This window comes from Odocoileus virginianus, chromosome 1, assembly GCF_023699985.2.
Source record: "Odocoileus virginianus isolate 20LAN1187 ecotype Illinois chromosome 1, Ovbor_1.2, whole genome shotgun sequence".
Taxonomy (NCBI): domain Eukaryota; kingdom Metazoa; phylum Chordata; class Mammalia; order Artiodactyla; family Cervidae; genus Odocoileus; species Odocoileus virginianus.
This window is the reverse complement of record NC_069674.1, coordinates 13,105,153-13,132,807: the sequence shown is the minus strand read 5'-3', so window position 1 is coordinate 13,132,807 and position 27,655 is coordinate 13,105,153. Positions and strand designations below refer to the sequence as shown.

Genomic DNA, 27,655 nt, shown 5'->3' with positions numbered 1-27,655 from the left:
AACATCATGGTGAGATATTGAAATTTAATATACTATATCACTGGTGATTTTGAAAGGACCAGATTCAGTGGGGAAAAACAAAATAAACACAGGAGCTGAAGAGTGGTGGATATAGGACTGAATTATGGGTTGAACACACAGATGTAACAAGCAAAGGCCGGAGGCCTTAGGATCTGGAACACTGTGGAAGGATGAGCTAAGAGTAGGGAGAGAGGAACTAGGAAGGTAGAGATGATGATGACTTTGATGATGATTGAGAACAACAAATTTTGAGCACTTATCTACACAGGTGGCATGTTGTAGACCTCATTGCCTTGAGCTGGGTATTATTAGCATCTCCAGTCTACTGATGATGAAATGTTAATTTTACAGAGTTTTCACAACAATACAAAAGTGGAAATTTGAATCTATGTCAATTTCACTTGAGAGCACAAATTCCTAACCACTCTCCCCAACTCTAAGCCTTTATCATCATAGCTGTGTGAATTCTCATGGCTGTGCACTTGCTGTTTGTTAGTTGCTCAGTCGTGTCCCACTCTTTGCGATTGCATGGACTGTAGCCTGCCAAGCTGCTCTGTCCGCAGAATTCTCCAGGCAAGAATTCTGGGGAGTGGATAGCCATTCCCTTCCCCAGGGGATCTTCCTTACCCAGGGATCAAAGCCAGGTCTCCTCTCCTGCAGGCAGATTCTTTGCTGTTGCCCTCAGTAGCCTCCATGCTTTTTCACCTATGGTGTCTACTAGTTCAATCCAGGTTCTCTTGTATTTGCAATCTCCCAATGCTCACCTCAAAAATACGCTCTTCCATAGGTACATCCCCACACTAACCTGGGGTGAAATATTCCCTCAGCCACTATCTTTAGTGCTACTCTACAGAGGTCATGATTTGTCTTGATCAGTACTTGTGATCCCAATGAAATATTTTCTGATTGCATGAAAGATTATCTGCTATTGTTGAAACAATGAGTAGTTGCTTATTCTTTTTTCTTCCTTGCAGATACCTTTGAAAATGGAAACTATTTCTTGGTAAACTTTACAGCAGCTCAGGTAAGACTCTTTTATTGAATTTTATAAATCCTTTCCCAGTTAGCTACAGATTAAGTGTAATCAATGAACTGTAAAAATATCATATCCCACATCTTCCTGCCTTTACACTTATAAATCAGATCTACTGACATTAAAATAAGGAAGAAACAGTTCTTATTTTGACAATTGCTCAGTATACCATCACTGTATAAAAAAAATTGTAATTCATATAATGCTGGGGAAAAAAATGAGTATATGACATGTTTTTAGGAGATGAGACATTTTCTGGCTGATAAAAATTTGAAGGATAAATGCTAGATTGGCTATCTGTTGCACAAAAATGGTGCATAAAAAACAACCTCATAACTCCAGCAGTGTGTAGTAATTAATGCTTATTTAGCTTATAACTTTGCAGTGCTTAGATGATCTAAGCTGGGCTTGGCTGATCTTGGCCTGCTCACTTTCATCTGCAATCAGTCATGGGAATGTCAGTTTGCTCTGGTGATCATATATCTGGAGAGGGAGGTCACATGTTGGAGGTCTGCTGCTCTTGGATGATCTAAGATGGCCTTACGGGCAGGTCTGGGCATGCCATTTCCATGATTATGAAAGAGGGCAAAAATAGAGGTGGAAAAGCCTGAGTGAGCGCTTTCTGAAATCTCCATTTGTATTAAGTTGGCAATAGGCAAAGCCATATGGCTAACCCCGACAGAGGTGGGATAGAATGCCCCATCCAGAGAGGGAGGTCATCGCACAATTGCATGGAAAAGGGTATAGATAAGGAGGGACAAATCACTGGAGGTCATAATACAATCAATCTACTAGGCAGGTTAAATGATTCCATGGATAATCCATACAGTTTTAATTAGAGTAGGAGGATCATTCTCTATCAAACCTATAATCTGCTTTTCTCTAATTTTTACTTGTGGATTTAACTAAGGAATAGTATAACATAAATCTATTGTGTTTTTTCTATGTAACAATGCTTCAAGTGTTTGAAGGTATCTGTCACATATTCCTTCTGTCTTCTTGGAATTATATATCTCCAGGCTAACTTCATACTTCCTCTGTTTTGTGCCTACACTGGTTTCCAGATTAGTTTATTCTGTTTGGACTACAGTTAGTCTAGATTCTCTTAAAGCATGGTCCCAGGATTGAGAGATTATCTTAGAGATGCACTATGGTATGCAGTGATAGTCACTAGCCTCATGTGGCAATCAAGCATTTAAAATATGACTAGCTTAATTTTAAACATTTAAAAAGATCATAAAATATCACATTAATATTTTATGTTAAACGTATGTTAAAATAATAATACTTTGGATGTGTGTTAGTTTGCTCAGTCATGTCTGAATCTTTGTGACCCCATGGACTGTAGCTTGCCAGGCTCCCCGGTCCATGGGATTTCCCAGGCAAGAATAGTGGAATGGGTAACCATTCCCTCCTGCAGGGAATCTTCCTGACCCAGGGATCATACCTGGATCTCCCTCATTACAGGCATATTCTTTACCATCTGAGCTACGAGAGAAGCCCAGTATTTTGGATATATTGGGTTAAAGAAAACATCATCAAAGCAATTTTTCCTTTTTCTCTTGTTAAATTACATATGTGGTTTGCATTATAGTCTATAAGACAGTGTGGATTTTCTATTGAAAAAAAAAACAACAAAAAAACCCCCCAAACTGAAAACCTCAGTGGCATGCAACAATAAATACTTATTTAGTTCATTACCTAACTCTTAGCTCCTTTTAGCTAAACAGTTTTCTTACTGTTATTGCATCACACTATGTACTTCTTTTAAACACATGTATCAGATTATCTTCCTAGACATTATTATTGGGTCATGGTGTTGCCATCCTGCATTTGCCTTTCTGAAAAAAAATGCAAGACTTTGTATACTAATTAAGCATGTAACTTCTTCTTAGTTTAAGAAAAGAATTGAAGAGTATATCATTTTCCTCTGAAAATATTGTTTTTTAATGAAGCTGTTCATCTAGAAGTCCTGGATTTTAGTTCTCTTCCTACTGCTAAATAGTTATTCAAGCTAGGAAAGATAGTTCTCCTGTTCTGTTCCTTGGTTATAATACATTTGGTTTCTCATAAATATTAATATCTTCTAATGCTAAAATTCCATTCTTCTGTTATTCCAAAGTAGTGATAAGTGAATTCTTACTTCTATGTGATGTTTGATGGAGTTTTTCCTAAGGATCAGTGCTTTGAAATGAAAGAGAGCTTCCCCTGGGAGTAATTTTTATCAGTGGTGTTTTGGCTGGTATGAGGTTATGGGGGTTGGTGGCTGATTTGTAGCATTTGCTAATTTCTGTGTGTAAAATCTCCCATCATGTTAGTCAATTTCAAGCTATCAACTGCCTTGCAAAATTCCATACAATTTAAAAATAGGCTCTCCCAAATCAAAAGAGTTAGCTCCAAAACATCCATTTACTTCATGCTATATTCCTTTTTCTTAATTTTCTCTTGATTCTCATTGCTCAATCAGTCACAAAATTCTGGTTAATTCTCCATAATGCCAACTGAACATCATTTTCTTTCTACTGTTGCTAACAGAGTCTAGGAGTTTATAGTTTCACTCTACTACAGCTGTCTCCTTAATTGATTGCATCAAATCATCATCTTATTTATGCACTTAACCAGTAATTTCTCTGCTTAGTTCCAGCTACAGGAGCCTATGAACTCAGCACCTTTGTTCTCTGCCTATGTCAGATGTGTCTGTGCCTCCCTCCACCCCATTCCCTTTCCTATTCATTTTGTCTTCATCAGCTCTATCCATCCTCCCAGGACTTCTCACATTCCACATCTTTCCTAAGTCCTTTCTTGACAACCCTATTCCCATGGTGATTCTTTATTTTTTTTCTTTTAACACCCATAACAAATATTCATGATGATTTTCATTTAGGCCTTAATCTTCTAACATCTCATGACTTCACTCACATTATTGTAACCTTTGTGTTGATACTTAAAGTAGTTCATAATTTAGATCTGTTGCAAACTATCCTTAGTCTATGCTAAAGCCTTTGACTTTGTGGATCATGAAAAACTATGGGAAAATTCTTTAAGACTTGGGAATACCAGACCACCTGGCCTGCTTGTTGAGAAATTTGTTTGCAGGTCAAGAAGCAACAGTTAGAACCGGGCATGGAACAACAGACTGGTTCCAAATTGGGAAAGGAGTATGTCAGGGCTGTATATTGTCACCCTGCTTAATTTAACTTATGTGGAGTACATCATGCTAAATGCTGGGCTGGATGAAGCTCAAACTTGAATCAAGATTGTTGGGGGAAATATCAATAACCTCAGATATGCAGATGACACCACCCTTATGGCAGAAAGTAAAGAAGAACTAAAGAGCCTATTGATGAAATAGGAGAGGGAAACAGGTGGCTTAAAACTCAACATTCAAAAAACTAAGATCATGGCATCCGGTCCCATTACTTCATGGCAAATGGATGGGGAAACAGTGGAAACAGTGACAGACTTTATATTTTTGGACTCCAAAATCACTGCAGATGATGACTGCAGCCACGAAATTAAAAGATGCTTGCTCCTTGGAAGAAAAGCTATAACAAACCTAGACAATGTACTAAAAAGCAGAGACATCACTTTGCCAACAAAGGTCCATCTAGTCGAAGCGATGGTTTTTCCAGTAGTCATGTATGGATGTGAGAATTGGACTATAAAGAAAGCTGAGCACCAAAGAATTGATGCTTTTGAACTGTGGTGTTGGAAAAGACTCTTGAGAGTCCCTTGGACAACAAGGAGATCCAACCAGTCCATCCTAAAGGAAATCAGTACTGAATATTCATTGGAAGGACTTATGCTGAAGTTGAAGCTCCAATGCTTTGGCCACCTGATGCCAAGAGCCAACTCACTGGAAAAGACCCTGATGCTGGGAAAGATTGAGGGCAGGAGGAGAAGGGGATGACAGAGGATGAGATGGTTGGATGGCATCACCAACTCAAAGGACATGAGTTTTAACAAGCTCTGGGAGTTGGTAATGGACAGGCAAGCCTGGCATGCTGCAGTCTATGGGGTCGCAAAAAGCCAGACACAACTGAGTGATTGAACTGAATGATTGATCCTCAGCCTAGGGACAAGTTGCCATAATCGTTTATTCACACTGTGCTAAGTCATACAGTGCTATGCACATAAATTCATCATGATTCCAACCATATAAATGCCTTTAAGCTATATGACCTTAACCTTCTCATTTTTTCTCCCAGAGCCTCAGTTTTCTCATCTGTGAAACAGATATAAGAATTCTTTCTTTTCAAAATCATTGTAAGAATTAGTAATAATGTAGGTGAAAAAACATTCGTAATTTTGACACACAAACCTGTTTTGAGCACCTCAAATTTATTGTCTTAAGTTCTGAGGAAGTATGTCTTCATGAAGTATTTAAGAATAAAACCATAATTTTTGTTAACATTGTAATATAGAATTTAGTCTGTTAACAGATGTATTATGTATCTTTTCCTCTTTATGTATTCTTTGCAGAGTGTACTGCAAATCCAAATGATACATAATAATTATTTGAGTGACTCAAATTCACTGAAAGTTGGATATATTAGAATCTGGGGCATAAGCTCTACTGATATAACACAAGTGACTGTCTCCTATGACAATCAACAATTCATGGTGATGAATTTCAAGAGTGACCCTTACAATCAGGTATGTCTTAAAGGAATGTTATCATATCGTACATTAATTTTATTTTTCTGTAAAGTTATTAGCACTATTGTTATATTTACTTATACTTGAAAGGTTATATATATTTGCAAATGTTGACTCATATTGTACAGTGCACGTTAGTGATCCTCTCAGGATAGTCCCCGGTAGCTCAGATGGCAAAGCATCTGCCTACAATGCAGGAGACCTGGGTTCGATCACTGGGTGGGGAGGATCCTCTGGAGAAGGAAATGGCAACCCACTCCAGTACTCTTGCCTGGAAAATCCCATGGGAGAAGGCTGGTAGGCTACAGTCCATGGGGTTGCAAAGAGTTGGACATGACTGAGCGATCTTACTTACTCAGGATAGTCCAGGGATCAATGATCAATGACCTGATGGAATCCTTTCCATGTGTTTCCCAAACATATTGTGCTGTATGTTAGATTGGTCTTAATAAGTTGCATTGCACAGTTGTTACACTGTAATGTGAGGTTTAACTTAAATGTGATATTTAACAAATTCTAAAATACCAACTTCATCTCTTCTTTTCCTGCAGACACTAAATATTCAATTGACTGACAAGAATATCAGCCTGGAAAAGTTAACTGAGGTTACTTGGATTCAAGGTGGTCCTATAGTTTCTACTACAACTATGACAAGTACCTTCCCAATGAATTCTTTATATCCTTCTACAACTCCTACTACCACTGCTACTTCTGTTACCACTAGTTCTTCTACTCCAAGTAGCATGAGTACTACTGAGAGCAATAGTGCTACTCTTCCTACGACAACCACTTCTTTTCCAACAAGTGCTACTGAGGTTTCAACAGGTCCTACTGTTCCTAATGCCAGTACATCTTTCCCTACAAATACTGCTGCTGATAGCACTAGTGTTACTTTTACTGTCACAACCATGCTTTACCCAACAAGTACTACTGAAGTTTCAACAGGTCTTACTGTTCCTAATGCCAGTACATCTTTCCCTACAAATACTGCTGCTGATAGCACTAATGTTACTTTTACTGTCACAACCATGCTTTACCCAACAAGTACTACTGAAGTTTCAACAGGTCTTACTGTTCCTAATGCCAGTACATCTTTCCCTACAAATACTGCTGCTGATAGCACTAATGTTACTTTTACTGTCACAACCATGCTTTACCCAACAAGTACTACTGAAGTTTCAACAGGTATTACTGTCCCTACTACCACTATGTCTTCCCCTGTAAATACTACTACTGATAGCACTGATGGTACTCTTCCTATCACGGACACGCCATACACAACAAGTGCTACTCAAGTTTCAACTAGTACTACTTTCCCTAGTGCCACTATATCTTCCCCTATGAATACTACTACTGATAGCACTAATGTTACTTTTACTGTCACAACCATGCCTTACTCAACAAGTGCTACTGAATTTTCAACTAGTACTTCTGTCCCTAATACCACTATATCTTCCCCTATAAATACTACCACTGATAGCACTAATGTTACTTTTACTGTCACAACCATGCCTTACTCAACAAGTGCTACTGAATTTTCAACTAGTACTTCTGTCCCCAATACCACTATACATTTCCCTGTTAATACTACTACTGATGGCACTGTTGTTACTCTTCCTGTCACAACCATGCCTTATCCAACAAGTGCTACTGAATTTTCAACTAGTACTTCTGTCCCTAATACCACTATATATTTCCCTTTAAATACTACTACTGATAGCACTAATGTTACTTTTACTGTCACAACCATGCCTTACTCAACAAGTGCTACTGAATTTTCAACTAGTACTTCTGTCCCTAATACCACTATATCTTCCCCTATAAATACTACTACTGATAGCACTAATGTTACTTTTACTGTCACATCCACGCCTTACTCAACAAGTGCTACTGAATTTTCAACTAGCACTTCTGTCCCTAATACCACTATATATTTCCCTATAAATACTACTACTGATAGCACTAATGTTACTTTTACTGTCACAACCATGCCTTACTCAACAAATGCTACTGAATTTTCAACTAGTACTACCATCCCTAATACCACTATATCTTCCCCTGTGAATACTACTACTGATAGCACTGATATTACTCTTCCTATCACAGACATGCCATACACAACAAGTGCTACTCAAGTTTCAACTAGTATTACTTTCCCTAATGCCACTATATCTTCCCCTATAAATACTACTACAGAAAGTACTGATATTACTCTTCCAATCACAGACATGCCATACACGACAAGTGCTACTCAAGTTTCAGCTAGTACTACTGCCTCTAATAATACCACTATATCTTCCCCTACAAATACTACTATTGATAGCACTGATGTTACTCTTCCTATCACGGACATTCCATATACAACAAGTGCTACTGAAGTTTCAACTGGTACTTCTATCCCTAATACCACTATATATTTTCCTATTAATACTACTACTCATAGCACTATTGTTACTCTTCCAGTCACAACCATGCCTTACCCAACAAGTACTACTGAAGTTACAGCTAGTACTACTGTCCCTAATGCCACTGTATCTTCCCCTGTAAATACCAGTACTGATAGCACTGATATTACTCTTCCTGTCACAGCCATGCCTTACACAACAAGTACTACTGACGTTTCAACTAGTACTACTGTCCCTAATACCACTATTTCTTCCCCAATAGATACTAGTACTGATAGCACTAATGTTCCTCTTCCAGTCACAACCATGCCTTTCCCAACAAATAGTACTGAAGTTTCAACTACTGTCTCTAATACTACTATATCTTCCCCTACAAACACTACTGTCGTCTAGCACTAATGGTATTCTTCCTGTCACAGTCATGCCTTTCCCAGCAAGTGCTATTGAAGTTACTAATGCTAATGTTCCTAATTCTACTGTGCCTTTCCCTACAAATACCAATACTGCTACTCTTCCTATCACGGCTACTTCTTTCCCAACAAGTACTACTGATACTAGTACTGGTACTACTGTTCTTATTACCACTACTCATTCTTCAACAAATACTGTTGCTACTAGCACTAATACGACTCACCCATTACCACTGTTTTCCTACAGATACTGCTGCTGCTACTACTAGCAATAGTTTTCTATTGACTAGTTTCTCTGAAAGTATTTATAAGAACATTACTTCTGCTACACTAACCTCTCCTCCTAGAGTAACCACTTCTCCAACTGCTAGCCTTGGTAATGATGCTCTGATTACAAATTATCCTTCCCCGACAATGTCTGGGAACAATAGTGCTAGTAATGCTTTTTCTACAGTGACTACTTACCCTTCATAAACTCATGTCATTTGCACTAATACTCCTTCTCCTGTGACTACTTTTTTTCTGTGTGTATGGGGGCTGCCAGCAATGGTAATATTGTTCCTTGTGAGTACTCTTTCTTCTCCAAGTACTGATGCTATTAGTACTTATTTATGAGATAATACTAGATTGTTGCTGTTTCCTCTAATGACTGAATTAACTTACAAAGTGCTAACTCTTCTACAGACCAGAAATCACCCAGACAGAGATGAGTATGTAAAGATAAAACATAGGGGAGACAATCTCTACCTTGGGATCAGAGTTCATAGTTTTGTTTGCTTTGTCTTTTACTCACCAGCTTTTCCCTTCTTGTTTTACTATCTAGACTCTCCTTTAGTATGTTAAGACTTTCAGTATGTTCTTGGACTTTCATACCCACAATCACCATTTATTCCTGATCTATTATTTTCTAAAATCACCCCTGTGAATAGGCTCATGGTCATAACCAAATATTGCCATTTAGGTGCTATTGAAGGCTTAACCCTAGGACAGTATTTTGAAAATGTAGTTTGGGGAACCAGGGGAGACCCTAGAACTCTTTCTGGGGTCTACAAGGTCAAGCCTCTTTTCATATACATACTCTGTTGTTTTTGCCATTTTCACTCATCCTCTCATTGATATACAGTGCCACTTTCCAGAGACTGTGCTCTGTGGTGTCACAATAGATGAATATGGAAACTGATACAAGAATCCAGCTGTCTTCTATTAAACCAGACATTAAACAAATTTACAAATTATACAACAATGTCATTTTTCTCACTAACTGTTTTTGCTTTGGAAAATATAGTGGTCTTTCATTAAAAATATATTATTTATGTCAACATGTATTTGATATATTGTTATTTTTAATGAACGAAGAAATAAATATTTTGCAAAACATTTTACAAATGACTCCATTTTACCTACGGCAGCAAATGTTCGGAGATATAATCCACCCAAACAAAGCATGGGGTCTTCACCAAATTTGCAAGTAAAGAGATCCTGAGACCAAAAAGTTTGAGAATAACTTCCCTAGGACAATAATGTCCTAGTTTCACGGTCAGGTCCTGGTCAAATACAGTGTGAAAACAAGAGAAAGCAAAACTCATCATTCTAAACTGTATCAACGGACTTGCTCCCAGGCTTCCTCACGTGTATGTTTATTGAGGGAGCTCCAAGGCACTTCTCTTGTTGGCTCATAAAACCTGGTCCTGGACGAAGAGTTCTGTGTCTCATGCCACATGGGACCCTGTGGCCAGGCTGCCACACTGGGGCAGATTCACTGGCCAAAGGCTTCACATTTTTTTTTAAAGCCCTTGGGACTTGAAACACTGAAGAGGAATTTGTTCAACCAACCATAGTTCTCTAGCTACTGAACTTCAATCCCTTTGTGTGTATAAATGGATTGTAATTACAAGTATGGAATTTTGAAAAGGTAAGTGCTCCTGAAAAAAGAACAATAGCCAAAAACAACAAATACAGAGCTATATTTAGAACAGATAACCAACAAGTACTACAGTACAGCACAGGGAACTCTGCTCAATATTCTTTAATAACCTAAATGGGAAAAGAACTTTAAAAAGAATAGATACATGCATATGTATAATTGAATCACTTTGCAGTATAACAAAATTAACATACTATTGTTAATCAACTAGATTCCAATATAAAATAAATATTTTTAATAAAATAAAAATCATGATCACATAAACAACAACAGCAAAAACAGAAAAAAAAAAAAAAAAAGACAATCTGGCCTTACTTCAGACATTTGAAGAAACGTGAGAATTGAAACTCCAGTCCATGCACAAGATGTGGTCCTGGAAGCAGGTTCGGAAAACTGGGAGAGGCAGGGGGTGAAAGGAAGCATTAGCTTGATGCTTCTGAGTCTTAAGCCTTGCAGACACCTATGATTACCATCTAAAACACATGGTCGCCTTCACTGGGCCAGTTCTAGGAGCACCACCTGTATAGACTGGTGCAGGGACAACTGCTTCAGGTGGACACCCTTGTCTTTCACTTGCCTCAGTTTCCTCATCTGGAAGTCAACATTGGAAATGCATTTTCATTCTGTAAAAGACTATACAAAGTTTTATTATTATGATTATATAATCCCTTGAGTGTTCTTATGTCTATTTAAACTTTTTCTCACAGTAGTCAAAATCTCTTGCTTGGAAAAGCTGACATTTTCCTAAATTGAATTTTTTTCTAGGTAACTAGGTGTCTTTAAAATTTCTTTTTTTTTTTGCTCCATTTTCATACTTTCTTTGTTTAGATCTCATGCTTATTTCCTTTTTAAAAATTAACATTTTTGTTTTGAAATAAGCTTGGAGAAAAGTTGCAAAAATAGCTAAAGACCTTCACTATCCTCTTGACCCAATTTTCCCAAATATCATCCACAAATTATAAATTATGTACCATATTTACTCTCTCTCACACACACATACTTACACACACACACACGTGTATAATTTGAGAGTTGTAGACACAATGTCTCAACATCACAAAATGCTTTAGTATGAATTTCCTAAAACACAAGGACATATTCTCACATAATCACAATATAATCAGTCAAGTCAGGAAGTTGATATTCATACAGTGCCACCATATAATGCAGAGACATTAGTCAAATTTTACCAATCGTCCCGATAACGTTCTTTATAAAGAACACTAAACACGGACTTCCCTGGCAGTCCAGTGGGCATCCACTGCCCTGGACATGGGTTCAATCCCTGGTTGGGAAACTAAGATCCTGCATGTCTTGTGGCACAGCCAAACACATTTTGAAAAAGATAAAAGAAACCTAAACAACAGTAATGACAAGGAGCACGTGTTGCATTTGCTTAATAGAATTTTTGTTTGTTTTTCAGTCTTCTCTACCGAAGAGCTATTCCTCAGCCCCTCTTTTTCTTCTTTGATTTTGATGATTACAAGTCAGATCTTTGTAGAATATTCCTCATTAGGGGTTTGTCTAATACTTTCTCATGATTGTATTGAGGTTGTATATTTCTTGGACAGATATAACATAGAATTGATGTTATGTCCTTCCTGGTACTCCTGTTAGGAGGTAAGTGATGTTTGTCCATGATTGGTGATGCCAATTGACTGACCTGGTTGAAGTGGTGCCTCTCAGTTCTCTCCATGGGAAAGTTACAGTTTTTTCTCGTCATAATGAATAGCTATATTATGTGGAGATACTTTGAGGCTATGTAGCTATCTGGTTCCTCTTAGTTTTTGTCATCTATTGATGATTCTTATCTGATTCAATTATTACTATGAATTTATTAAATGGTGATTTTCTAACTTCACATTTTTTTGTGTATTTGCTACTTGGCATTATAAGGGCTCTTCTTTCTTTGCTTTTTTTAAAAAATTAATTAATTAATTTTAATTGGAGGCTAATTCTTCACAATATTGTAGTGGTTTTTGCCATACATTGACATGAATCAGCCATGGGTGTACATGTGTTCCCCATCCTGAACACCCCTCCCACCACCCTCCCCATCCCTTCCCTCAGGGTCATCCCAGTGCACTGGCCCTGAGAACCCTGTCTCATGCATCGAACCTGGACTGGCGATCTGTTTCACATATGATAATATACATGTTTCAGTGCTATTTATTTTTTGAGTGATGTTTGGTAAGTAGCCACTTCCCTGAGTCCCCCACATGCACCCCTTCTCTGAGATCCCCACACGTCCTCACAACCTAGCAACTAAAAGTCTAGCTCTTGGAATTCAGGGAGCTGGTCAGTCCTTGTGCTGTCGCTCCAACGTGTGAAGCCAGAGTGCCCATTTAGGAAGCTGACTGAAAGTGAAGTCGCTCAGTCGTGTCCGACTCTTTGTGACCCCAAGGACTGCAGCCTACCAGGCGCCTCCGTCCATGGGATTTTCCAGGCGAGAGTACTGGAGTGGGTTGCCATTGCCTTCTCCCAGGGATCTTCCCGATCCAGGGATCGAACTCGGGCATCCCACATTGTACGCAGACGCTTTACCGTCTGAGCCGCCAGGGAACTGAATTTCTGGTTCAGTGGTCCTCAAGCTCAGGTGCATATTGGAAACACCTGGAAAGTGTAATGATTTGCTAATGCCTGGATGCTGCCCCCCTCAGCTGGGTGACTCTAACATGCCGTCAAGGTTGGGAGCCACTGGGACGGTGGAACAGTGGAGATGAGACGCTTTCTTGGTCAGTCTCAGCTAAATACAGCAAGAATTATGAGACATGCTGAGAACTCTAGCAAACAGGAGTAACAAACTAAGCCATCGACTTCGTGAAGGAGAGCAAGGGGAAGGAGGAAGAAGTGGGTGGGGTGGGGGGTCGAGGAGAGGAGAAAAAGAGAAGAGATGGGAAGAGAGGAGGGAGAAGGCGAGAGAAACAGGGCAAAATGTAAATGGATAAGGCTCATTTAAAGGGCTTATGGGAATTCTTGTGACCATAAATTTGAAATTGTATCAAAATATTCTTACTCCACAGGAGAGACCAGAATCCTTGTAAACATTATGGGTCCGCTTGTCTTCTAGGGCTTCCCAGTGGGGTAAATTAAAAAACTGACCTGCCCATGCAGGAGACACAAGAGATGCGGGTTTGATCCCTGGGTCAGAAGGGTCCCCCTGGGGGGGGAGGGCATGGCAACCCACTCTGGGATACTTGCCTGGAGAATCCCATGGACAGAGGAGCCTGGTGGGCTACAGTCCATAGGGTCACACAGTCCATAGCACCTGACTGAAGCGACTTAGCATGCATGCACCTCTGTCTTCACAAAAAAACAAAAATGAGGTAATACATAATTTATTTACCCTCCACATTTAAGATGGAGTTTCGAGTAGAGGAAGCAAGATGGGAAAAAAGTTACAGTCTCAGAATCACTCTAAGTTCACCTGAACTTAGAAACCAACTGAGGGGTGAGGGGTGATGTGTGACAGACACCCAAATGCCAAGATGTTCTAGGAGGAAGTGGGGGTCATCCTTTTCTACCTCATCTCTGAGCCCAGCTTTTTGGAGTATATCATTAGGCTTTCCAGAAACTGTAGTCACAAAAAACATAAATTGGAAAATTTTTTAATTTTTTTCATATAATTCATATAACAATTATGTAATTATTATATATCATTCATTTTCCCAGCAGTATTGTCTAATGTTGTTCAGTCACCCAGTCGTGTCCGACTCTTTGCGACCTCATGGACTATACAGTCCCTGGAATTCTCCAGGCCAGAATACTGGAGTGGGCAGCCTTTCCCTTCTCCAGGGGATCTTCTGAACCCAGGGATTGAACCCAGGTCTCCCACATTGCAGGTGGCTTCTTTACCAGCTAAGCCACAAAGACCCCGGTCTAATACATATGCATAAGATAAATGCATCTCTTTTAAATATAGAAGCATTTCATTATCCATAAGTTGATATAAATAATGGTTTCTCTCTGGAGGCAGTCAGTGGGGAGAAATGGTCTGTGCACTAGGAAAGGCTCAGAGGAGCGGGCCCTGAACCCAAGGAGAAAATGGCCAGCCAAGGGCTCCTAGAAGCTTTGTCACAGCTCCACAAGGGTGGGTCAGAGGGGTGGGGAAGGTGTTGCTGGTCCATTTCCTGTTCATTTCAGTAGCTCCTATTCTGACCTAAAGTCAAGCTCACAGGTGGTGCTCAGTGAATATGTACATGATGATTAATGCTGAGATCAGGAGATGGAGAGGAAAGTAAAATGAAAGATGGGAATCTGAAGTGGGTACAGAGGAGAGCAATAGTGCGTGAGACGTGTACCAGTCTCTGGGCTGGACAAATGGAGCGCTGGAAGATTCTGACTACAGAACTCTGGGGAGGCTGCTGAGCTGACTTGAACTTATCAGGACAGACCTGAGAATAAGGCTACAACACAGACTGAGATTTGACATCAGAAATCCATCCAGGAGGTTCTTCTATTTTCTTTTTGTTTTTACCGTAAAGATCGAAGGTGGAAGAATTTGCTTGCGGGGGTGGGAGCTGGGGGCGCTTGGAGTAACACAGCTTTGAATAGAAAGGTCAGACTTTTTTGTGAATTGGGCAAACCAGAGAGAAAAGGTCTGTTTTGTCTTTAATATTTGTTTGCTCCAGGTTTTAGTTGTGGTACTAGGGATCTTCAGTTGCATCATGTGGGATGGAATCTGGTTCCCTGAGGAGGGATTGAACCCAGGCCCCTTGCACTGACAGTGCAAAGTCTTAGCCACTGGCCCACCAGGGAGATGCCCGAAAGGTCTGTTTTAAGTTTCAGTCTAGATTAGTTTTGATTTGTGTGCTTCTTCATGCTGTAGAAAGTAATTTGTGGACCTTAAACTACTGCCAAAATGCCTTAACCATGTTTTAAGATTATTACTTAAAGAAAAGCCTCCATTTCCCTTGAATGGTGACCACAGCGAAGCCCAGTAGTGAACTTTGGCAATCCCTCTGGCTTCGGGTAAGCCATGTTTTCTGCGCTGCTTGGCAACCCACTCCAGTATTCTTGCCTGGAGAACCCCATGGACAGAGGAGTGTGGCTGGCTATGGTTTGTAGGGTTGCACAGAATTTGTCACGATTGAAGTGACTTGGCATACACACACATGAACTCAAGCAGTGCAAGAAATTTAGAGGCCAGATCTCTAATCTTCGGGGAATTAAGATACTCTAAACACCCTGAAATATTCAGGGCAGGGGTCCCTTCTAGAAGACAGGAGAACCTGTCTTGCCATGGGCAGGGCAATTCACAGACTGGCATGTCCTCAACCTGTTTTCAGAGCCCAGGTCAGCCTCCCTGGCCAGGCAGGCTCTTGCCACCTGGTGATCTGAGTGTTGAGAATGTGATAGATATTGAGAAAATAAAGACCACTGGCAGTCAAGGCACAGTTGAGGCAAGCGAGCGATGCATTAGAAGCTGCATTTGGGTCAACCAGATCCTCAAATGCCCTCTGGATGCCTCAGCCTGAGCCTTTAAGAGACCACCTTAGTGGCAGTTGTCTCACCTGGACCACAGGCTCAAAGGAAAGAGATGGCACTGGGAAGCGAGTTCAATTCTGTTTAATTTGGTGCCTTGAACTTTGTCCCTTATAAACAGAGCCCTTCCCTTCACCACAAGCACACATGTGGCTGCCTCTACGGGGAGGGTTGGGCAAAGATGTCAGCAGAAAAGAGAAACAGGAGCCCCTCCAGGGCCAGCATGAGCTGAGGAGGGCTTACAGGGCTCCCTCTCTGCATTCATGCACCCTCCTCCCCACACAGCATCTCCTTGAGCGAGCCTGGGTACCAGACTGCTCAGAGACCCCGTCCCTCCCAGCCTTGAATCCAGATTTTGTTGGAGGATGTGTGGTCCTACCAGTGCTTCTCGGATGCTGTAAAGGATGGATGGTCGAGCTTGTCCTGGGCCAGGTTCTGTGGGCTCTGTGCCACGCCCAGGCCTGCAGTCATGACTGAGGTCATGGGAAGGGGCACAGATGGGGGCCTTTTGGGGCCAAGAGGGGAGTTTGTGTGACCATAAGGGGAGGTCTGAGCAGGGAAGGGGCCTGAGTATGTGACTGAGGAGACGGTATCAGATTCCAGCTTGCACGGTGGCAAGGAGCCAAGACAGGGCCCCCTGCCCAAACAAGAGGGTGGCCAGGGGGAGGCACCTCAGGGGGGTACTGCTGGACCCCGAGAGGACCACGGGGGCCGCCCTAAAGCCTGCAGGGGTTTTGTCCTGGGGCTCCACTTTGCCTCCAGAGGACTCCAAACAAGGACCCCGGGGAGTAGGGTTGATGTCCCGAATCCAGCCTGTTGTGTTTTCCACTAGCTCCTGCAGGAGAAGGAGGAAAATGGGTGGGAGCACCCCCCACCTCCTTTCATCTTCTAAGACCTTCCTTGGTTATCCCCAGTCCCTGCAGGCTCACAGGCTAACCGGGAGATGCCCACCCACACTCAGAGCAGCATCAGCCCTCCTCTGCTTGCTCAGCTTCTTCTTCTCTGATCCAGCGTTCCTGCCATTGTCACTCACACCCCCTTTCTCCTCTTTTCTGGCCTCGTCCAAACCATCCCTCACTCCTTTAGCCCTTACCCTGAGAGCGCAGTGTCTCTCAGGACACTTACATCAATAGTCTTTATTATCACTGTCTGCTGGGCCTCCTTGCAGGCCTTCTCAGCCTTCTTAATGCTCTCCGGGGTCCACTCCACATTGCTCAGGGCCATCATGCCCTCCATGGAGCTGCAGTGGGCAGAAAGAGCAGACACTAGTTCAGGGGTGACTTAAAGCTTTGGCAAAATGTGTAAAAAGTAGCCTCACTTTTGTTAGCATCAGTTCCATGTCAGTGTAAGCCATAAGGAATGTCTTACAATTCAGTAAAACAACCGTGAGCATGGCAGACGGAGAAATCATCAGAATTAGAGATGAGAATTTTTTAAAAGTGAAAAAGAGGAAGTGTTGACTTTTTATAAAGAAGTGTTTCTTGATCTGGGGACCATGAAATCTAAGAAGGTTGATGGGATGACTTCTGGGAACCTATACATGTCCTGAAATTGTCTGTGAAATGGGATGTGTTTGCAAAGATGTGCATTTTTCTTGGAAAGGAGCTTCAGCATTTTCATCAGAGCCTCAGGGAGGACCTTAGTCCCAAGTAATTAAAAGGTCACTGCATGCGTGCTCAGTCAGTTCCAACTCTTTGCGACCCCATGAACTTGATAGGTCTTGATAAGTATCATGGTGAAGGTATTACATTAGTCAATGATTATCCATTAAAATTATTAAAATGTGAAAAGTGAAAGTTCTTCAGTTGTGTCTGACTGTTTTCGACCCTGTGAACCGTAGCCTGCCAGGTTCCTCTGTCCATGGGATTGTCCAGAATCTAGACAATTCTAGAATACTAGAATGGGTTGCCATTTCCTACTCCAGTGGATCTTCCCAGTCCAGGAATTGAAGCTGCATCTCTTGTGTTTCTTGCTTGGCAGGCAGAATCTTTACCACTGCACCACCCAGAAAGCCCCAATTAAAGGTCACTCCTTGAAAGCAAACAGTGTTCGAATCAGGTAAGTGCATGAGAAAAAGGCAGACAAATACTTTGCACACAAGTGACCTAACTTCTAGAGGTCAGTCTTGGTCTTATCTTCCAGGATGACTCACTCTGATACCTCCTCCCCCAGCTCGTGGGCCACGTAGATGATGTCAGGGTACCCCTGGCAGCTGGAGATGTTGTTTCGGGGATAGTAGAATAAAAAGATGAGGCACATCTCATTAATGGTGCTGGGACCCCCCTGGAGAAGAAGAGAGAGCTAGCGACAATCTTAGTGAGTCATTGACTGAGAAGATGGGAATCCTGGTACCCATCTCATGGTCATGGGGATGTGAGAGCGTGAAGCCCCACGTGAATGGGTAATACCATTGGAGAAACAAAGGGGCTTCAGCTGAAATCTTCTGGGTGATGGAGTAGCCAAGACCAGGGGTAAGGCTCTTCTAAGGCTATTGTCATTAACCATGGTGGGGAGATGCGCACTTACAAAAGTCAAGGAGTCACGGTCCAGCGTCTGGTAGCGACACTCTATCAGCAATTCATCCCCCTGTGCAGAGAAACAAAGGCTGAAAGTAAGAGGCAGAGGGACCGGTCCAGCCTTAGAACTCTTGGCTAATAATAACAAGTGCTGATCCTGCCTTCCCCAAATGCCAGCCATGCCTCCCTCGGCCATGCTCGCACCGGCTTGATCACCGCTCGATAAGGTAAATCTCGAGTCTCCTGCAGATTGAAGTCATAGGCATCATCTTTACAGATTACGTGGAGTTGAGTTCCATTTCTGGAGGGAAACAACATGGGGAGAGGAGTGAGGAGAGGCTGACGAGGGGAGGGGGCGGTCTATGAACAAAGCAGCAGCAGTGGGCTCGTTGTAAAACAAAACTCTCCACCCTCCGTCATCTCTACTCCAGGAACAGTTCTAGCTTCTCCTGCTCCAACCCAGCATAACCTCGAGTTGCAGAATAAACAACTGTTCCTAAAACTTATTTCCAAATACAGAAGGGAGCGCTTCTGATCTGTGTCTTCCTTACCTGTACTGCACCGCCTGCAGAGCGCGGCCGGCCAGGTGGGTGTGCAGCAGATAGCCAAAGACTTGGATGTCGGGCACCGGAGCCCCGTTCATCTGAGGCAGAAGGAGACCACCTGGTTCTCATTAGGAACTCTGCTCTGTTCCTGGTTCCCTCCTTTACTATTGGACACCTTCCTCCGAAGACTGGAACACACCCCAGTAGTCCCTGCTGGGCCTCCTGGCCCCTCTTCCTGCCCCACAGCCCTGACTCCCGCCTCCCCTGCACCAGCCAGGTCAGGTCAACTTCCCAAACCACCAGGCGGTGGTCCTTCTCTGCCTTGGGCACTTGGGCTGCGCACTGGTGTGTCACACCGGATCTATACCTGGGAACGGGGAATCTCAGGGGAAGTAGGGGGTCGGGGGGACACCTTCCAGCTTCACCTCTTCAAACTTCTCCGTCTTACACAGTCCGTAGGACATGAAGGACTTGGCGCCAGGGGGGATGAAGTGGATAGGGAAAGTGAAGACGCCCAGCTGCAGGACTCCCATGTCATACTTGCGCAGGTGCGCGGTGTAGTATACTCGGATCCCCGTGGAGTCATACAGACCTGGAGCAGGCAGGACCGATCAGAGGAGGCAGGGGAACGGGTCACAGGCTGCGGAGAAAGAGGCCTGGGAAGGCAAGGGTGGGGCTGCGAGCAGAAGTCAGTGGGCCTCCTGCATCAATGCCTAGAGGACTCAGCCAGCCCCATCCACAGGCGCTTCCATAAACGCTCTAGACACTTACCAGGCAGATTGTGAAAATTGCTGTAATGAATCTCCAGGCGGATCCACTGGGGGTCCAAGGGTGTCCCAATAGAGATGCCCACGTCGTCTGGAAACTGGTAACTCTGGTGGAAGGAGGAAGGTTTGGCAGCAAGAATGGCTGGGAAGTAGATGCAGGGGACCCCCCCCCCCGGGCTCACCCGTGTCTTCTCGCCTCCATCCCAGACCTCCCTTGTCTCCATCTTCCACCCATTCACCATCCCCATTGCCTGACCACACGTGTCCCCTTAGCCGCCGATTTCCCTCATCACACGGACTCACTGTGCCCCCAACAGCCCAGCCCACGATGACCTGTGAGCAGAGGGAGAAGGCGGGGTCGGCCCCGTAGCAGTCGCTGATGCCCGTGGGCAGAGTGCTGGCATTGCCGCAGGCATACACCAGGATGTGGTGCACAATTGTCTCGTTGTGCTGGACCAACTTGGGCTCGAACTGGGCAGGGGGTGCAGGACACAGCACGGTCAAGATCTTCTGGGTCAAGTCCTTATCCCTCAAGCCCCCACCCCCACCTCGCTTTCTCTTCCCCAGTTTTAGTAAAACTGTGCCCAGGTCTCCACTTCCCTCTTCCTCTTCCATTTCCTCTGTCTCCTCCTTCCCCAAATGTCCCCGGCACTCCACCTGACTCCTCTCTCAGCCCTCAGTCTTTTTAAAACCCCTTCTTGAGAACACAGCACAGCTCTAGCCAGGAATATCCCAAGACTTCTGACTTTCCCTAATGACCTCATCAGTTCCCTATATCTGAGCAAGTGACCACACCTTGTTGGAGTCACTCTTTAAAGAAAACCATGGCTCGCATACTTTGTCCATTCACGGTAAAGTCACACTTTCATTTATTCGATCAAAATTGTAATCACTCAAATGTGAAATCAGGCCTACCTGAGTCTCCTCTGGCCAGACTGCCAACCTGACAGCCTTTGGCCACGTGCCCCCACCTCCCCCACCAGCCTGCACTTCCTCCAGGGCTGAAAGAACACATTTTTGGGCCCAGGGTAGGGCTCATCCTTTGCTCTTTGCAGGCACTTAGTAACAAATGACCATCATCAAAATCACTGCTGCACCGTGGGGCATGAGTAAAACAGTGCTGGGAGCTGTAGTTCTGGGCTCAGGAAATCCTGGAACTGCCACCTCCACCAGACCTGGCCTGGCTTCCAGGTCCTCCTGGACACCTCCATCCTACACCTCTTCAAGAGTCAACCATGCCCACTGCCTGTCTTGACAGCCCACTGCCCACCTTGATGATGTCCCGTCGTCTGGTTCACGGTACCTTGTAGATGTGGTGCTTCTTGCTAACGATGGGGAGAGGGAGGAAGGTGCAGGCATACGTGGTGTCATCCTCTGGAATGAGGAACTAGAGGGGGACACACGGAGGCTGAGTGGGGGGGAGGGAGGCTGCCGGAGAAGCAGGTAAAGGGACAGGTCAGAGAAGGGCGGCCACGTGAGGGCCAGTTTGACCCTCCTCGGGGGACCAAGGGGAGTCAGAGGAACCTGGGTTCTAGGAATGTACTGAATACTGAGTGCAAGAGGAAGGTCTGGATTGAGTGGAAGGTGGGAGGGGGCTGGAGGTTACTGGGCAGGAAGGAGAGGGTCTTACATCAGTGATCTCCAAGTCATGGATGATGGTGTCCTCGGGGGCATCGAGATCATCAGGGTGGATGATTTGGAGCAGGAAGATGGGCTTCACAAATGTACGCTCCCGATCCATCTTCGGGGTGTCATCCAGGCCGTAGGCGGCCAGCACCCTCACAGTGTCGCTCTGTGGGTGTCAAGGGCATCCAGGTGCTGCCACGCACAAGTAGTACTTTGCCCACACGCACACCCAACCACTGACACAAGTCACTGGCTCACAGAACAATGGATAGGGACAGAAAGAGTGAAGGGACGAAGTGGGCGATTAAATAGTTAATCCCACTAAGGACTAAGAGTATGAGAGACCCCTGTGAGTTAAACAGTACTCAAGAAAACAGGTTTGGGCATGCTAAGTCGCTTCATCCACGTCCAGCTCTTTGCAAGCCTATGGACCAGAGACCGCCAGGCTTCTCTGTCCATGGGATTCTCCAGGCAAGAACACTGGAGTGGGTTGCTAGTCCTCTCTCCAGGGGATCTTCCAGACCCAGGGATGGAACCTGGGCCTCTTGCATTGCAGGCAGATTCTTTACCATCTGAACCACCAGGGAAGCCCCTATAGGCCACCAGGGAACTCTGGCCAAAGCAGGTTTACTTAGCAACAAAACCATGCAGCAGAAGCAGGAGACATGCCCCCAAACAATAAAACAGTGGTGGTGTGAAACACACAGCCTGCCGATGAGCTCAGTTAGTTAACGACCACCTAGAACATACTCTCTACACACATAGAAAACAATAGTTTGTGGAAAGGTGACATGTGAAAGTGAAAGACCCTCGTACTGAGATCTGAAACAATTTTTTCCGTAGCACCATGACAGTCCCGATTTGACCATGTAGGGACAAGCAAACTTCCCCACCTGATGCAGAGGAGGAACTGAGGATGGAAGGTGATGCCTACTCAAGAATGAGGCAGAAGGTGGTCTTCCCCCCACCTTCCCACTTTTCCTTTGTTATAAACCTTTAATGTACTAGGTTCTCAGGGGCAGCACCCTCTCGCCCACCTGACGAGGACCCCACAAGTATCCTCTTCTGGTAAATCCTTTCTCATTTATCACTTTGCCTTTTGCTGAATTTTGTTCTGTGCTAAGACATAAAGAACCGGAGTTCCTCGAGCCCCCCCAGAATGCCACGAAGTGGTTTCAGAATGGAGAGGGCTTGAGATTGGGGATCAGAACTAGTTGGGGTCTGGCTCTGCCTGGAGGCTGACCCGCTGGAGATGCTGGGCAAGCCACACCCCCTCTCCCAGCCCCTCTCTGAGTCCACGTCCACAGGTGGTTCACGACACCCTGCAGTTCAAGATCAGGCAAGGTTCTTTAAGAGGGGACGCCAGGGAAGGAGGCATGGGCTGTCAGGGAGAGGCCACCCTTAGAGGGCTGGTGGAGTCCCAGGCAGCAGGATGGGGGGGTGGAGGCATGCTGGGGAAGGCTGAGAGAGATGGTGGCCCTGGGAACCGAGACTGGCTGCCCGATGGGCACAGCCAGTCCAGGTTGGGGTGACGTCACCACCCAGGGGAAAGGCTGCTTGCTACCAAATGCTCCTCTCCCCTCTCTCTTTTACCGTGATGTCTCGGTCGTGAGGGTCGCAGGAGCGGAAGGGCCTGGAGAAGCGCATGGTAGTGTAGACGGCATCTTCTGTCAGCCCCTGCAGCTCTGCGTCCTGGCTCCCATCCTCCTCCAGGGTGTCTTCGTCCACCAGGTGCTGGTCCTGGGGCCCAGGGAAGGTCACGGGGTGAGCATCGGGAGCCCTAAGTGCTCACAGCTTTGGAGTAGTCTGGGTCTCTTTAGCTCCGCTAAGGTACCAACTTAGTGGAACCCGGGTCTATACAATATAGTTCACTGCTGGGACAGAGCTTGGCGTCAAGGAGGGGTTCATGGGGAAGAGGGATGGCTGGTATCTGATCCTGCTTCACTTCTCCCATTTCAAATCTCATCTCCATGAATCCTAATATTCCTATATCCTCAAGTCTTAAAAACCCACTTATTCTCTGAAAGCTCTATGCTCTTCATCTTTACAGGGGTCTCTTAACATTGACCCTTCACCATATAAATGCAGTTCAGAATGAGACTGGGAGACAGGTGAGCTGCTTCTTCATCCATAAAGTGGGATAATAATCATCTACTTCCTGGTGATGCTGGGAGGTTTAATGTGCAAAGATTTGAACCAACCCCTGCTTAACCAAAAGTGCATAAAAATTTTAAGCTATTATTATTGTGGGTACTGATGTCACTACTAGATTATTTTATGTGTGGTCTCTTTCACTGAGCCTAAAGGTAACAGAAGATGATGACTGTATCCTAAACAGCTTGGATTCTCCCCCAGTGACCTGCACAGAGATTGTGGCCCAGGACACTCTCTCTTTCAGTCCAATGCCTCCATTCCCTTGGCACTTTACGGACATTCAGTCTGGAAGACCTAGATTCAGCCTCTCCAATGGACCATTCTGTAGGGAGAGGTCAGCCATCAGCTGGTGTTCCGGGCCTGTGCCAGATTGCGTTTGGAAAATATGGATCCTTCCTGGATTCAGAGTCATCCTCCACCCAGCAAGAGACCCAACATGCTTGGGAGAGCCACCCTCAGACTCACCGAGAAATAGACATTGCCGTCAGGCAAGACGCCTCCGACAACCAGGTCACTTCCCGCTCTGCTGTAGCGATTTGTGACACCCAAGCCCACCCAGCCAGCTGTCCGGACCTGGAGCTCAAAAGTGATGACCTCAGCCTCAAAATCAAAGTCCCAGCGCAGGAAAACAGCGTTAGAAGGGTCTAGAAACCTGGAATAACGCAGACGCGGCGTGGGGCCAAGGCGTTTGCCTTGGGAGGGAGTTGCAAGGGCCGTAAACAGGAGAAGCCAGAAGAGAAGGGCACAGGCCATGGCCTCCGGGGTCTGGAGCATCTCTCCTTAGATGGACACTCGAGAAGTACGGACTTATATGCTCCTGTATCTGCGCCAGGCGCTGTGCCACGGGGGTGGGGCAGACTGGGGCTCCTCTGATCTGATTATCTCTGGGCTCAGAGTGGAGCCACTTACATAACTCAGGAGGTGTGAGGTGCTCAGAGAGAAGGTGCTCTTGCCCTGGGGTAGGCACCTGGCATGAAATGCTCAGGAATGAATCACCCTGGCTCTCCCCTGTCAACCCGAGGCAAGTGTCCTGCCCATGGGGACTCCGTGGAATCAAGGAGGTTTTGTTTCTCCCTTCCTCACTTTCTCTCCCTCCTTTTTAAATTTTTTGCAGTGCTTTTCTTCCTCTATTTCTCTCTCTGCCTCCCTCCATTCTTTCGCTTCGTGCGCTGCCCCCATCCCTGTATCCCTGGATGTTCTTACTGAGCCCTCCCTCTGCCCTCTGGCACATGTTCCCCACCCCAGTTTTCATGAGTGATTTCTATTTTGTCTCTACCCAGAAGTGATGCACAGACCGGGAGTGGGGGTGGGACTCCACGTAGCCCTTCCTTCCAGCCTTCCTACAGTGCAGGAAGGAGAAGGGGTGCTGGGAGGGGGCGAGGGGAAGGCTTTGATTTCCATCTCCTGGAGGAGTCTTGACTACTAATCCCTGGAAGGACATGTAGAGGTGAGGGAGACATAATCAGCTTTCCAGATGGGCAAGTCTGGGGCAGCTTCGAGTTTCTGCACATCGCTGGGGAGGAGCAAGGAGGAGGAGGAGAGGGAGAAAATGGGGAATAAACATGAATTTGCCTTTGGGGTGCTTTGCACTTTCCCTTCCTTCCCATGAATTGCCTTTCAGAGAAATCACATTCAGGGACCTTCCACCAGAGGCTTGGCCAGCTTCCCCGCTGGCAAGCTGTTCAGTGCGATGCAAATGATAGAAGCACAGAAGGAATAATATAGCATCGGAACACCGGGTAAAAAGGAGCTTCAGATCCACTTGATTTTCCAAGAATCCCAGTCCATTTAATTTTTGGGTGAGGAAATGGAATCATCAAGGAGTGACCTGAGCAGTGTCTGAGCCCCGATCTGGTCAGTGGCAGAGCAAACATGAGACCACAGGGGCCCGGGAGAGTGAACACAAGACAACAGGACCTGGCCTTCTCTTTCCATTGTTCCCTTAGGTCACCGACACCCACAAGGCACTCCTTCCCCTGCAGGCATTTTCACCATGGCCTGTCCTCTTGAGGGAGCTGGTGTTATTCACTGGCTGCTCCTTAGGAGAGGGACAAAAGTCTCTCACCCTCGAGTTCTTTCTTCCATTGTCTGATAGAGACCATCCTCACCTGACCCTCAGTGTTCTTCTTCCATCAGACAATGGAGAGGATCTGAAAGACAAACAAAACAAAACAAGGCTAGCCTGGAGGGCCTCCTCCATCACAGAGTCTGGGCCACACATTTCTACACAGGAATTCAGCTTAAACAAGGGTGGGTAGACACTGGAGCTTCTGTCTGAGCCTCCATAGAGGGCAGATGATTCTTCTCATCACCTGCTGAGCTCATCAAGACTGGTAAGAACCTGGCTGAGGATGTTTGCAGCTGCTGGGAGCACCTGAGCAGTAGCTGGGGTGCAGCTGGGAGAAAGCACCTTTTCAAGAAGACAACCGTACCACCCACCCCTAAGCAGGGCAGGGAAGGTAAGGAGCTAGGCAGCCATCTGGAAGGAAGAGGCTTACCTTGGCCCTGGATAGGAACTGGGCCAAGAGCAGAGCAGGAGCTTGGGGAGGCACCAACCTTGAAGAGTGGGAGCCTGGGAGGAGATAACAGGGGCGTCAGAGACAAGCTGATCCCAATCGCGTTTGGGGATTAAGGCGAAGGGAGAAGGGGCTGAGAGACAGGACAGTCAGCCCTGTAACCTGAGACGGGCCCAGGATCCCTTTTCCTGCAATCAGCTCACTGGCCAGAGCGCTGGCCCGGGGAGACCCAGTGACCACTGCAACGCAGGGGATCTCTGCTCCTTGGTCCCCCTGTCTGTTCACGGGGCTTTTCTCTACTCTTTCTCCCCTTTACCCCCAGTTACTGTTTTCTCCCCTCTCCCAGCCCACTTTCCTCTCATCATCTAAACCCCAGAGTGACTCTCATAGGAGCAAACATCAGGATTAAGTGCTTGAGTCTTGTGAGGGTGAGCACACATCTTGGCATGCCCGTTGGTCTGATATTCAAGAGGTGTGATTTGGGCAGTGCTTCCCTAAGCTCATTTCTCTCCTTCTCTGGAGTCCTAATGCTGGGAATAGGTAAGGGCGCTGAAGGCAAGAGTGTCTCAGCACAGGAGATCAGAGGAGTGGTTACCTGAGGGAAAGGACATCAACAGCACAGTGATGGATGCTGACCAGACTTGTGATCACTTTGCAGAGTGTTCAGGTGTTGAATTATAACGCTGTACCTCTGAAATAGATCTTCCCAGATGGCTCAGATGCTAAAGAATTTGCCTGCAACGCAGGAGATCCGGGTTCGATCCCTGTGTCAGGAAAATCCCCTTGAGAAGGGATGGCAACCCATTTCAGTATTCTTGCCCAGAGAACTCCATGGTCAGAGGATACTGGCGGGCTACAGTCCATGGAGTCTCAAAGAGTTGGAAACGACAGAGTGACATTTTCAGGCCTGAAACTTCTGAGAAATGGAATATTTCCTGCATGGTGGTAAACAAAGGATATCACGGTCATCAGAAATTGCAGCCACCACCAGATGGTGAGCTGGTGAGGCCCAGGCAATTCAGGAAGGAGAATACCTTCCATCTAGCAGCCTTCAGACTATAGCCACTCCCTACAGTGAGCCCTGAGGAAACTCAGGAAGTGAAAACACAGGATACTGGCCCCAGATTGCTGAGGTGTATATCAAAAGAATGATTTCAGTGAGCCCAGACTCTTGCCTTTTCCAATACAAAGAAAAGTGCTCAATTCCTTAACTCTAGATAGCTGGTTTTCTTTAATTAACAATTACCGACTGATGCTCAGACTACCTGATCTTTGTTGCAAAACTAAATACCTTGGTTGTCTCCCTTGCTTTCCCCGCAGCAGTTCTCAGGGTTTTTTGAGATGCACACTTCCTGGCTTGAAGTCCTAAAAATTCCCATCAAATGAAACAGAACTCTCAGCTTTTAGGTTGTGAATAATTTTGTAGTCAACACTTAAATATAAAAAAAAGTAGATCTTCCCCCAACAACAAAAAAAGTGGTGGGGGTGGGGGGAGGGGCGGAATCAGCACATGTTACTTAGAATATAGTGCAATTCACATTTTGTGCACATTTAGATTATGCAAACTTGAAAGTGTGATATAGAAAATATTAAGG

At 45.0% G+C, this 27,655-nt stretch overlaps 2 protein-coding genes and 1 long non-coding RNA gene across 3 annotated transcripts in view; 1 reads left to right on the top strand and 2 right to left on the bottom strand.

Annotated features, from left to right (window-relative positions):
• The window catches only part of MGAM2 (maltase-glucoamylase 2 (putative)), a 94,453-nt gene extending 84,629 nt beyond the window's left edge, over positions 1-9,824 (top strand). Inside the window, exons 47-49 of the mRNA XM_070461295.1 lie at positions 996-1,045; positions 5,537-5,710; positions 6,265-9,824. Coding sequence (XP_070317396.1) covers positions 996-1,045; positions 5,537-5,710; positions 6,265-8,511 — 2,471 coding nt within the window. The 3' untranslated portion in view covers positions 8,512-9,824. The remainder of the gene's footprint in view (positions 1-995; positions 1,046-5,536; positions 5,711-6,264) is intronic.
• A 6,190-nt stretch (positions 9,825-16,014) lies between these two features.
• LOC110140366 (putative DBH-like monooxygenase protein 2) lies at positions 16,015-24,297 on the bottom strand. The gene is made up of 13 exons (XM_070467481.1): positions 24,010-24,297; positions 22,984-23,130; positions 21,395-21,556; positions 21,068-21,151; positions 20,068-20,235; positions 19,769-19,871; positions 19,423-19,589; positions 19,004-19,095; positions 18,657-18,753; positions 18,463-18,522; positions 18,089-18,219; positions 17,062-17,176; positions 16,015-16,771 (listed from the first exon to the last, which is right to left on the bottom strand). Exons 1-13 carry the CDS (start codon positions 24,295-24,297, stop codon positions 16,529-16,531), a joined length of 1,857 nt encoding a protein of 618 aa, XP_070323582.1. The 3' UTR covers positions 16,015-16,528.
• A 1,009-nt stretch (positions 24,298-25,306) lies between these two features.
• On the bottom strand, positions 25,307-27,655 carry LOC110140358 (uncharacterized). The gene is made up of 4 exons (XR_002314719.2): positions 27,352-27,655; positions 26,656-26,795; positions 26,043-26,116; positions 25,307-25,694 (listed from the first exon to the last, which is right to left on the bottom strand). It is a non-coding gene; the product is annotated as an uncharacterized lncRNA (long non-coding RNA).

What these genes read in the sequence shown, in the direction of transcription:
- LOC110140366 (XM_070467481.1), bottom strand. Translation starts at nt 24,297, where the DNA reads ATGGCCTGTGCCCTTCTCTTCTGGCTTCTCCTGTTTACGGCCCTTGCA. An exon ending in GCTGGGCTGTTGGGGGCACA is followed by an intron (nt 19,872 to 20,067) that starts GTGAGTCCGTGT and finishes TCCTTCCACCAG; the next exon opens with AGTTACCAGTTTCCAGACGA. An exon ending in ACCGTGACTCCTTGACTTTT is followed by an intron (nt 18,220 to 18,462) that starts GTAAGTGCGCAT and finishes CTTCTTCTCCAG; the next exon opens with GGGGGTCCCAGCACCATTAA.